Source organism: Colobus angolensis, unplaced genomic scaffold (assembly GCF_000951035.1).
Source record: "Colobus angolensis palliatus isolate OR3802 unplaced genomic scaffold, Cang.pa_1.0 Scaffold543, whole genome shotgun sequence".
Taxonomy (NCBI): domain Eukaryota; kingdom Metazoa; phylum Chordata; class Mammalia; order Primates; family Cercopithecidae; genus Colobus; species Colobus angolensis.
In genome coordinates, this window is record NW_012118966.1 from 1,187,946 (window position 1) to 1,201,445 (window position 13,500).

Genomic DNA, 13,500 nt, shown 5'->3' on the forward strand with positions numbered 1-13,500 from the left:
CTGCTAGGATAATACAAGAAAGGAAAATTATGTTTGTCTAAACACATTCAAACAGCTTTTGATAGATCTTAGAAACTTAGATTAGAAGGGAATGTTTTTAACTCAACAGAGACATCACAGATCTACCACAAGTAAATGGTGAAATATCAGAAGCTTACTCCTTCACTTCATCTAATTTTCTGTTCAAAAGCCACCCAAGCAGAGAGGGCCTCTCTGATCACCCTATGTAAAACTGCCCCCACATCACCCTGGTTTGTCCCAGCAGTCAGGAAAAGGCCTGACATAGAATATGTGTTAATAAGTTTGCTGAATGAATAATAAAGCAACTATAAGGATGTCAGCATGAGCAAGACCTGTGTCATGGGTCCCAAAAGAGATCTCTCTGAACTGCTTTATTGAGAAAGGTGTATAATCCTCCCAGATTTAAACTTTAGTGAATTTTTTTCTTTTCTTTTTTCTTTTTTAACGGATTTAGGGAACCTGGAGGTCAACGATCAAAAGGAGCCCCTCTCTGTCAAGAGATTTCTACTTAGACTTATGTCTTCTGCAAATGGTTTACTGAAGGCTTACGGTATGCTCAGTGACCTGTATTGTTCTCAGACTAAAAACACATATATGATCTAAAATGCAAAGTCATCTTCAATTATGGTTAAATATCATCATCACCTCTACTAACCATTTATAAACCTTATAAACCCTTTTTGCACTAACAATTTCTTATGTAGCCCCAGAGAGCCCTGTTAGAAAGAACTTGAGCCCACAGAAACGATGTAAGTTACTTAAGATCACAGTAAGAATTAGGTCTTTCTAAACCACAGAACCTACCTGGTCCTTTGAAGAAACCTAGGCAAGGTGGGCTTTTTAAAAATAATATCCAACATAAAGGCAGAGTCTGGCAATAGGAGGTACTAAGTAAATATCTGTTGAATAAATAGATTTCAGAGTAACTCAAAAACATTCTGAGTCCATATGTGATTATAGAAGAAAACAAAGGAACGACCAAGAAATCAATGGAGAGGGCTGCTGGCTAAGAGCCACTGCTAGGGTCCAAGAAGACAGTAGAAGAGACCCCCTTCCCCCACTCCATACCATCACATTTGTTATTTCATCTAACTCTGACACTGGCCTTCTTACAGAGTAATTTTTCCCATTATGTAGATGGGAAAAGTGAGAGCTAGAGTGGAGAAGTGTGGATTCTGGCTACTCTAGATTTAGTATTCGGACAGGAACCAAGGACTTCTCCATGACTTCATGGCCATCTGAGCTATCCTTTAAAGCATCTGCTTAATCTTTCTCTTTTCTCCTTAGACTTGGTTGACAGGGGCAAGTGCAGTGCAGCAGGCCCTCTGTGGGACTTGCTGTAGCCTCACAATGCTAAGACTCCCATCCTACTTGTAGTGATCGCTATCTTGCCTTCCATCAAGACCATTCCAAAGAGCAGAGAGGGAAGATGAAGCCCTCAAAGACATCAAAGGGGATACTGGAGGTGCATGGACATAAGGAATTGTATGAGAATGTTGAGAGATAAAGATGAGTATGCCTTTTGAAATGGGGGCGGCAGATGTGCTAGATGGTAAAGGATACCACTTCATATGGGATGGCTTTAATGGGACAAGACATGGGCAGGATCCCACTGTTCAATGACATCCAGGCTCCTTGAAGCAGCTGCTTAAAATTGGAAATGAGAATGACATGAAGAGCCTTTTACCTACTCATCACAGTCATGATGAACCACACATGATGATAGTGGCAACAGACTGAATGTTTACTCATAAACTCCCACCACCTCTTTCATAGCCACAAAAATTAGTTTCACAGGTTGGAATTCCATGTATTCAGGATGGGAGAAAATAAAGTATCAGAAAGTAAAAGCCAGTAAGACATCAACACTGCTGCTGAATTCACCTCTTGGGGCTATCAGAAGAAAAAGTTGCCCAGGATATAACTCTAAAAGCATTACAGCACAGACTAGATCCAGTATGCCACACGTTGTGATAAGACAGCTCAATCATTCCTGGCTCATATTTGAGAAAGCAAGTTATACAATCAAGAAACTGAAGCTGCAGTTGGAGAAAAATAGCACCCAGGAGAAGCTAAGCAGCCTTAGCCTAGAGTCATAGCTGATGACAGCTTCATGATACACACACAGCTCCAACTCCTTTGCCCAGCCCCAGCTCTACTCTGTTCCATGCCCATGCCCTGCCACCCAAACAAGGTTAAACAAGTTAAACATTTCAAGGAAGAAAAAGTCTCCATCAATATTACAAGAGAAAAAAAAGTATTACGTTAAAACAACAACCAAACAAACTGTTCATCAGGAAGAAACCAGGTTATTCAGAAGTGTTGTCTTTTAAAATAATAATACCAAAATTTGAAATGATTAAACTTTGTACAAGTTTAAAATTCTGTTCCTACCTTGTAACCACAATGGATTTCCAGCTCTTACTGTCAGCACCTTCAAGCTGTGGACCTCTGCTTTCTGCAAACTGCAATCTCTTACCAGTCTCTTCTAGTTGAACTGTCATCTTCTCATTTAATATCTCTAAATTATTCTTTGCTATCCGTAATTTCTCTGCAGCATCAGTTTCCTATCATTAAATGCTAATTAGTATTTTATGAGAAAACATAATACTGTTCTCATAGATTCAGTGTATTCAAAATTATCATTACAAATGGGGAAAAAAAATAACCTGGGGCTCTTAAATGCTGATTAAAATTTCAATAAATTCAACATTCCCCCTCCTTTAAAGCAGCAATATGGTCATAATAATTAGAACAACAGATCATGAAAATGAGGTCAGAGAAATATATTTAGTTACTAGTGATTACTTTAAATTTGACATTTTGTTCCTCTGTAATATTTTTAGAAAAATGGGATAGTTTATACCTTTACGCATATAAGAGATTCTTTGTTTTGACTTCCTAATGCTTATGAGACCTAGCTATAAGCATAAAGTATGTGTAAGTAACGTGGATTATTTCTTTTTGTTGTTGTTGTTTGTTTGTTTGTTTGAGATGGAGTCTCGCTCTGTTGCCCAGGCTGTAGTGTAGTGGTGCGATCTCAGCTCACTGCAACCTCCACCTCCCGGGTTCAAGTGATTCTCCTGCTTCAGCTTCCTGAGTAGCTGGGATTACAGGCACGCCAACATGCCCAGCTAATTTCTGCATTTTTAGTAGAGACCAGGTTTCACTATATTGGTCAGGCTGGTCTTGAATTCCTGACCTTGTGATCTGCCCACCTCAGCCTCCCAAAGTGTAGATTATTTCTATTATTAAACATCCACATTCCAAGCACAGTATCATTTGGTCTCTTAATACATTCTGATAATATTCTAACTAGTTATAAAATATTAATTTTTAACTTCTTCACTAGATCTTCCATATAAATAACAATATCTATATATTTTGCTGAATAAACAAAATAAATCTTACTGTTTAACAAGGCAGTTTCATATACTCCTTACTATAAATTGGCCTAAATCATGTGCACAAACATTAACTAAATTCCACAGAGCTCTGTGAGATAGATACACTTAATATTCCCAAGTTTACAGATGAAAATTTTACAGAGGAAACTGAGGAATAGAGAAGGGATAACAAGCTGGCCCTAGTTCCCATGACTAACAAATAATAGAGCTAGAAATTGAATCTAGGCTGAGTAATGTGTATATTATAGTGCCTCTAAACTTATTAACTTTTATTATCAATGTTTTTCATGGTGGAATGTGATGACAGCAGGCATAGAAACACAATTCCTCAATCTCTTAATATCCACCTTGAATAGGCACTCTCATCAAGGATCTACTTTCAGTTTTTCCAAGAGGTATTACGTAAAATAAAAATCAATAATTATAATCAGTCATAAAAGTCATACTTTTTTAAGTTCTTTACGAAGCTTTTCATTTTCAGCAATAATTTTTTCTGTGCCTTTGGTCTTGGATTCATAGTGCATGCTCAACTGATGCCCAAAATGAGCTTTAAGTTTTTCTAATTCAGCCTAATAAAAAAACAAACAAAATAAAAACTGTACATTATCAAAACAAGGAAATAAAAGATAATCTCATAAACTCATAAATCTTACTTCAAAGTAGTTTTAGAAACCATATTTGATATGATTACAAATTACAGTCTTCATTTGAATATTAGTCAGAACAGAAGTTCCCAATGTTGGCTACATATTAGAATAAATTGATGACTTAAAATAGTAACAACAACAAACATACCTGTGTCAGGACCCACCCTAAAATAATTAAATCAATTTCAGGGATGGGAGCTTGGGCGTCTGTATTTTTAAAAAGAAACACAGGTAATTAATCTATGCTGTCAGAAAAGTATTGGTCTTGAAATAACAAGAAAGATCAGGTGGACCTACTCTATAACCCTTAGCCTTGACTCTCGTAAGTTTTTTTCTATGTGTATAAAATCTGTACTGTATTCATTAAAGCCATTTTATATAGTAATGAGCATATTTGAAATTTTCCTAAATAGTAACAAATTAAAACAGTAAAATATTCCCCTAAAAATGATCACATTAAAAAAATTACCTTCAATTTTTCATTTTCTTGCTCAATATTAGCCATTTTTTCACTAGTCAATATTCCTGATGCTTTTTTCAACTGTTCATTTTCTCTCTGGACTTTTTCAACTACTTTTTTCATTAAACCAATGGTTTTTTCCAGTTCTGGGATTGTCTTTCCACTTCTACCAGACTACGAAAGAATATGTTAAATTTTTAATTTAATCAATATTTTAGAGAGTATAATACAAAGCACCAACAATACAACAGGCTCATTATATTCAATATTAATAATTCCTAATATCTGAAGTCAAAACTGTGTTAATTCAATTCATCCTTAAAACACTTCTATGAGATAGGAATTATAATTTCCATTTTAAATACAAGAAAACCAAGACTAAGGAAATTTGACACTCCTAAAATCATTCAGCTAATAAGTAACATCTTAAATAGTCTAGTCTTGATGTCTTATCAAAATGATTAAGTCTAAATATTCTATTTAGCTAATGTTCTCTCCAGTATATCAGTTTTTCTTCATTCGAAATAAAACCACACAAGAGAAATTGTGTCTTTAAAGAGCTCACGAGTAATTAAATTTTAACTGCAACATAATAGAGGCAATTTTCTCTAAGAAATGCTATTGCTTAGAGATTCAATTTATGTTTAACATAAATAGAAGAGATATCTGAAATAAAAAACTTCACATAAATATATCAACAGAGATGAGTCATCAATAAGTTTAACTGCTTATCGTTTAAAATAAAAATAATTTTTAACAGTTTAGTCAAACAGTATGCTTAATTTTTTTTTCGCATTTTAGTTAATCATCCATGACTAATTCTGAAATATAAACTTGTACATCATTTCAGTATGTACTTTCATAATTAACTTAGATAGAAAAGGTCAAACTAACACATATTTTCATTGATGAAAAAAATGTTGCTGTCAGCAAGATACTGTTTTGAATATTTTTCCTTTTTTTTTTTTTAAGATGGAGTCTCGCTCTGTCGCACAGGCTAGAGTACGGTTCTGTGACCACGGCTCACTGTAACCTCCGCCTGCCAGGTTCAAGCAGTTCTCCTGCCTCAACCTCCTGAGTAGCTGAGATTACAGGCATGAGCCACCACACCCAGCTAATTTTCATATTTTTAGTAGAGATAGGGTTTCACCATGTTGGCCAGGCTGGTCTTGAACTCCTGACTTCCAGTGATCCGCCCACCTTGACCTCCCAAATTGCTGGGATTATAGGAGTGAGCCACCGCCCCCGGTCTATTCTGAATATTTTTCTAATAACACATATTTTCACTGAATCCATCATATATTTAATATTACTACCAGAATGACTCTGCATTATGATTGCTTCCATTTATGACCACAGCAACATGAAATCAACAGGAGTTTAAGTCTTTGGCCTTGACTTCATAAGCAACATTTATTCATTATATAAGGTGAATACAAAATAACATAGGGAGAAAATTACAAGAACACAAAAAAAGAGGGGGAGGAACAAAGTACTTATAAAACATTATACCAAGAAGGTGGGAAGATATCATAAGAAATGGTTACAAAATGGCAGCACTGGACCAAGGACCAGTTAGCAGTCACTTCCATAAACAAAAGGATTCCTGGAAATTAAATGTTTTCAAGGTGTGGAGGCATATTCAATAAAAAGAGAGATGATACAGATGATAAAATACATTAATTTGAGACACATAGAAATGCTTACTGTTTCATATTACAGATGCAGAATAAAAACTGAAACACAGGGCACTTGTAAAGGCATATCAGTACTGTTAAAACATATCCAAACTTTTCATTTGTGGCTTATCACTGCTGAAACTGTAACAAATGTATGGTAAATTCTCACATACCCCTCTAACACGGCCAAGTTTCCGCTCAACTTCTGCTTTTTCTTTCTTAAGAAATTCACACATTTCCTTCAAATCTCTGACTTGATTCTGAAAGACAATAAGCAAACACCTAATAATTTAACATAGCTACAGCCATTGAAAAGAAAAGGCAAACAATCCATGTGAATCATCAATCTCTTCAATTGTATAGCCAAACCAAATAATTGGGTCTCTATACTAACGAGGAAGATTTTGAACCAAATTGTTAAATTAATACAAGTATACTGTGTATATGAAATTTTGAGGTATTTCTCACATTATTGCCTGACGCAATAATACAAATTTAGAATTCTGATTTTAACTGTCCCATATATTGCACATGTAGATCCTTACCCAAGTGTACAGAACAAAAGGCAAATGAACATCTAACATTGGTTCTATCAATGTAAAAACCCGAATAAGAAGCAGTACCAAAAAAAAAAAAGAAAAACAGTGTAAAAAGTTGGTAGATTAGTGCCCTGAAATAAATAAATAAATAAATAAATAAATAAATAAAGTGTGAGAAGCAAGACATAGCTAAACTATATCATTATCAGTAGAATTAACAGATTGTTAACATTCTGGATTAGAAAACAGAACTGAAGCAATTAGCTAGCCAAGAGCAAAAAAGATTCCCATAAATAGGGTAAGACCTGGAAAACCAAAGATTAAAAAATCATTATTAATATCAGAATAAAGTAAAATTTCTAAAATAAATTATTCTTATATTTTACATTGTGATAATTTTTAATGAAATATACCACGTATCTTCCCATCTTAGGACATCTGAACTTGCTATTTCTGTTGTCTGTAATTCTTTTTCTAGTATCTTTATGACCCACTTCTTTACTTCTCCTTAGCTCTCTGTTCATACATCATCTTAATAAGGAAGACCTCCCTTACTACCCTATTATATTTCACCCCTTCCCTCTCCCCATACTCTTTACAGCAATCATGCTTTATTTCTCTCTTTAGCACTAACATTAGATGACATACTATTCAGTGACTTGTTTATTGTCAGTCTTCTCCACTAGAACGTAAGTTCTATGAGTGTAAGGAATTTTTTGACTGTTGTTTCCCAGAACCTGGAGGAGTGTTTCATACAAAGTAGGTTTTCAACAAATAAAGGTTAAAGAGTAAAGTATACCACCACCATGATATTTTAGAAAAATGCATTTTTGACTTCTTAACAAGCTAATACAAGTAAACATAACAACTAAGGAAGGAGTTTTAGGCATTAGATTTCCTAACTATAATACAAAACATTAAATTCACCTTTAATCTTGGCAAATCTTTATTTGCTTGTTCAAGCTGAAATTTCAGTTCAATATTTTCAGACGACAACTTCAAGTTTTCCTTCTGAAGCTCCTGTTCTCTCTGACAATGATCATCTGACTCTATTCCTGAAATCTTCAGTGAAGTGAAATTAGGAATATTTTTAAAGTTTAATAAATAAAAGCCATAAAAAACATACTGGATAAGAAAATACTGTCAAAAGGTAACTTTTTTTCCTCAAAAGAATATGAGAAAATCGGAGTGTTCTAGAGAAAGCCAAAACTAAATAAGTTAGAATACAAAACTTACAGAACAAAAGGTAATATGGTTTAATTACAATGGAAGGAAAGTCAAGTACGACTTAATAATGTCCACACATATAATGCCTTCATGTATCATTTCATAATGGTTAAACTGATTTATGGTGGTTTCACTAGTCCAAAATAAAGCACGATTGTTATCTAACCGCTATGGGCTGAACTGTGTTCCCCTTACCTTCCATATTTTTATATTAAAGTCATAATTTCCAGTACCACAGAATGTGACTTTATTTGGAGACTGGGTCTTTATAGAGGTATTCAAGTTAAAATGAAATTTTAGGGTAAACCCTATTCGACTATGACTGGTATCCTTATGAAAAGGGAAAATTTGGGGATTTAGACACAGAGATATATACAGAAGGAAGATGATATAAAGAAACAGGGAAAAGATAGCCATTTACAATCCAAGGAGAGAGGCTTGGGAAAGATCTTTCCTTCGAATTGTTCAGAGGAAATCAACCCTGCTGATGTCTTGATTTTGGACTTCTAGGTCTCCAGAACCAAGACCATAAATTTCTACTGTTTAAGCCACCAAATCTGTAGTAGTCTGTTACAGCCACCTTAGCAAATGAATACACTAGGCTACAAAAGAACTGCCTTAATTCTTTCCTCCTTCGGAAAGCTTTCCTTCATTTTTTGAGCTAAAGTAATGGTTCCCTCCTTTGAAAACCATTAATATTATATCTGCATTTCTTCTGACCTGTATCTACAGTGGGTTATTATTTATGTTCACTGTTACTTCTCATTCTAAACTTTATTTTTTAAAACTGTGCTTAATTATATTTTTCTACACATTTTTTCTATAAGTTAGAATACCACCTACCTCACAGGACTGTTATAAGCATCATAGGAAAGAATTTTTTTAAAGTATTCAGCACAACTTTTTTTTTCTCCTTTATTGGCTTGATGGGCTGTAGAGTCAGTTACTCCATCGACATTATGGGTCTTAAAATATATTATTATAAAATATCTGTTATACATGACTTTATAACATCTTTTATATCCAGTAACTGCATGTGTCCATCTGATTTTTATTTAAGGAGATGTGTGTGCATATGCACATATGAAGTAGCAAAAAAAAGGAGACAAACATTTTTGTTGATGTATGTAAATCACAAGAATACATTTCCACTTAGTAAGAAAGCTCAAGTATACATTCAAATGCTACCACTATTAGGTTAATACTAGGCAAATTCTACCACTTCACAAGGTTGTCAGTTTTTACATTTTATAAATGAAGGCATTAGACAGGATAACTTTTAAGGTTATTTCAGACATAGACATCTGTAATTTCCTGTCCCTAAGCTCTTCTGTCTCCCCAACTTCCTCTCTTCTGTGGTACCTATTTGATTCAGCAAATGATAAACACCTATGAATTTCACCAATTGGTAGATATAAAATATATTAAATATTACAGAAGAGGGTAATTCTATTTGATGAAGATCTCACATGAGGATATTTTTAACACATTTCTCACTAAAATATGATGCAGTTACTATTAGTGATTATGGATCATTTTTCCCTTGTATTTTGAAATAAGAAAACTAGAGGTATTAGTTGATATTGTCCAAATCTGAAAAATAAATTCTAATGAAACTCTCTCTTGTAAACAGAATTACTGTATAATGACCTTCATGAGACTTCCAAACTCTTACAGAATAACAATCTGGTTAAAAGCCATAAACTGCTTAAAATCAAATTCTTAGTGGCTAGGAGTTAGAAGTCTCAAATTCTTATTTATTAGCACGTGAAAAAAAGTGTTATGAATTAAAACACCTTCAACCATTTTCTCTTAACATATAGATATTTAATTTTAGTTGAGGTTTTCATGACTTAGGTGACTGGAATATCTGAGGTAGACAGTATAAAGAAAAAAATGATAGATTCTATGAACAAACTTTTCTTATTCTGTATCTCAATGTAAGCTAACCAAAAGTAGTATGTACATAAAAAGTTCATAAACTGTTGAGTTAGACTAATATTCTGCAAAGCGCTTTTTGTTTGTTTTTGTTTGAGACAGAGTCTTGTTCTGTTGCCCGGGCTAGGGTACAGCGGCACAATCTTAGCTCACTATAACCTCAAACTCCTGGGCTCAAGTGATCCGCCCACCTCTGCCTCCCGAGTAGCTAGAACTACAGGTGTGCACAATCACACCCAGTTAATAATTTTTTTTTGTTTTTTGTTTTGGTAGAGATGTAGAGATGGGGTCTCTCAAGGCTGGTCTTCGACTCCTGGCTTCAAGTGCTCCTGCTGCCTTGGCCTCTCAAAGTGCTGGGATTGCAGGCATGAGCCACTTTGCCCAGCCTATGTGAAAAATACACTTAGGCACAGAGCCTAACACCATTTATCATTATCATTATTATTATTTTAGAGACAGGGTCTCACTCTGTTGCCCAGGCTGGAGTGCAATAAGGGCAATGTAACATCGAACTCCTGGGCTCAAATGATCCTCCCACTTCAGCCTCCAGAATAGCTAGGACTACAAATGTGTTCCACCACATCTGTCTAAATTTTCTGTAGAGATAGGGTCTGCCCAAGCTGATCTCAAACTCTTGGCTTCAAGCAATTTTCCTGCCTCTGCCTCCCAAAGTGATTACAGGAGTAAGCCACAGCATCCTGCCTGAGCCTAACACAATATAGACAGCAACACATGTAAGTTTCCTTTTCTCATTATAACAAAAGTATCTGTTATAAAACCTGGCAAGGAAAAAAAAAAAAGCCACTGAAGGAACTTGCTATGTATCTTAGGACATCGCACAACACTATAACAAAATTTTACTGATATAATTCACCGCAGTGAAATCTTAGTTCTAAATATAGCCTGATGAATTAGAAGTTTCTAAGACAAAACAATCACCTCTAAAGTGCCTTATTTTTGCTATTAATTTATCTAATATAACATTAAGTGAACACCAATTGTAAAAAAAAAAAAAAGCACTAAATTAGAAAATGCATATTCACTGATTTTTTAGGAACTAGTCAAAAGTTAGAGCTTAAGATAAAGTTTACTAATAGTTAATACTTTTTCTAAATCTTACACACTTTCCCATTTGCACTATATATGTATGTAAGCTACTTACTAAGAAAATTCAGTTAACAAAGAAATAAAGGACGGTCATGTATCCAAACCAAGGATGCGTCCTTTCTTGGCTGGATGGACGCATCACTTTCATCACCTGCCTGTGCATCACCCTCAGCACAAGTGAGCCACAGCATCAGCAACTGTCACATAATCACAGTCCTCCACAGCAGATTCTAGAGGTCCATGTAGTTGTTGTGACTCACATCTTCAGCGATGTGTCTCTTTCCTTTCTCACTCTTGCCTATCTTATTCTCTTCCTCATTTTTATGTTCCTGTTTATCATTTTGACAACATTATTGATTAATTTTACCAACCTTAGGATCATGGTTCATTTTCAAAAAAGGAGTTAAAATCTGCCAAGTTACCATTTGTTGAGGTAAACTGACTTTATTTATTGTTCGGTCTTGACTCTGATTTATTTAATTCAATAGGATCTACAATATGTTCTAATTTGTATTTTTCATCATCACTGTAATACTATAAAATACTTTTAGGTACCCAACTATGTAAGTCATCCTTGGCACCTAGTCTTTTCCCATTTTTAATTCTGAGTGTTGCCATGATGTTTTTTGGTTCTGAACAAAGTGTTTCTTTTGTGAAAAATATTATGCCTTTGTATTTATTAATAATGGTAAGAAAGATAAAAAACATAGTTTTTTTATCTTTATATAAATAAAGTGTCACACACCTGATTCTGCTTAAGGTGGAAGAATGAAGACACATGAAAAGAAAAAAGAAACAAAAATAATACACTAAATATTTAAAAAAATCCAACAAATAATTCTACATTAATGAGTAATGAGTTTTTATAAGCTTAAAATATACCATAAATATTTCAATGAAAACAGTCTTGGAACATGTTTTCCTATTTAACCGTATACTGCTGCTACAGAAAAATACATAATAACTACACATTTACAATTCCTAGAAATCATTTATGAGTTTTATGAAAAGCTTATGAATCTTAAGTTTACTGTTATTATGTTAAAAAGGATTAAATAAATTATTACACATCACTATCTGGCAAAAATAAAAGTTGAACTTACTGTATTACTATTAATGAGAAAGATGTAATGCTTTTGGCCGATTAAGAAAGAAGTTGATTTCACTTTTATGCATTTAAACATGGAAAAAAGAAAAAAACAATAAAAGATATACACTTACTGAAGGCCTAGAGTATGTATCCTTTGAAAGCTGTTTTTCGAAAGCATGAAGTTTTTCTTGGAGGTATCTGTTTTGTAAATGTAAATCTTCTACAACAGAATCTCGAGGAAGAGCTTGGTGGGCCCTATGAACAGTAATCAGAGATTCTTTACTGTTCACATTTCAACTTTTCTCTGTTGTACTATATAAAAATACAAGTATTCACATTTCAACTTTTCTGTTGTACTACATAAAAACACAAGACAGAAAAGTTCAGTGTGTTTATTAACGCTACATTTATTTTAAATTCTTCAAACCTTCTAAACTTTACAACAAATAAATTAGGATATCGCAATTAGTATTATAAAATAATCCTCTACAGAGCATTCACTGAAGGGCTTCTTTAAATGACGAGTCAAAAAGTATATTTTGATTTACTGAAATACATTAACATTTTTAAAGAACATGCATCTATTTATATGGAATTACATAAGATAGTTAAACTAAAATACTATTTTAAAACATTATATAATAATTGCATAATATCCATGGTCTTCTCAAGAAGCTCAAGGATCTAAAAAGACTCTTACTGATTTCAGATAAAAATGTAACACTTCAAGTCTAAAAACATCCGCCTGGCCTACAAGACCCTCCATGGTTTGGCACCTCCACATCTATCCAACCTTACCGTCCAGGAGTCCACCTTTACTTAGGTAAATACAAATCCACTCCTACCCATACATGAAACATTTACTCTTGCCTCTTGTCTCTGCTAGGGTTCTCCTCCTTGAAATGCCCCTCCTCTTTAATATCTAGATGATTCATAAAATTTAGAAATTCAAACTAGAGTTCAGAGAGAAGACAAATTCAATCTTTTCTATAAAGTATCCTCCAATTACTTCAGTCCACATGAACTCACATTATTAGAGGGAAAAAAAAAAGAACCTCTAAAAGTAATAGCAGATTTTAAAATTAAAATGATTTGATCCTTTGTAAAACCTGCAAAGAAGAATAAAAGTGTTTTGTTTTGAACGTATGTTTAGACAAAGAAAAACATGGAGGGAAATATCTACTGCTGGAGCAAGACAGTAACTATAAACAGATGTCAAGAGAAAGAAAAATTCCTCAATAATTTGTTTTTTCCCTATCAAGGAAACTTCTAAAATATTTTTAAGAAACAGTACCATATGACCCAGCCATCCCACTACTGGGTATATACCCAAAGGATTATAAATTACTCTACTACAAAGACACATGCACACGTATGTTTATTGC

General features: G+C 33.9%; 1 protein-coding gene across 1 annotated transcript in view; it reads right to left on the reverse strand.

Annotated features, from left to right (window-relative positions):
• The window catches only part of CEP290 (centrosomal protein 290kDa), a 94,570-nt gene that overhangs the window by 7,372 nt on the left and 73,698 nt on the right, over positions 1-13,500 (reverse strand). Inside the window, exons 44-49 of the mRNA XM_011961265.1 lie at positions 12,247-12,370; positions 7,681-7,815; positions 6,388-6,474; positions 4,545-4,709; positions 3,875-3,997; positions 2,416-2,588 (exon numbers count right to left, since the gene is read on the reverse strand). Of these exons, the coding sequence (XP_011816655.1) occupies positions 2,416-2,588; positions 3,875-3,997; positions 4,545-4,709; positions 6,388-6,474; positions 7,681-7,815; positions 12,247-12,370 (807 nt within the window). The remainder of the gene's footprint in view (positions 1-2,415; positions 2,589-3,874; positions 3,998-4,544; positions 4,710-6,387; positions 6,475-7,680; positions 7,816-12,246; positions 12,371-13,500) is intronic.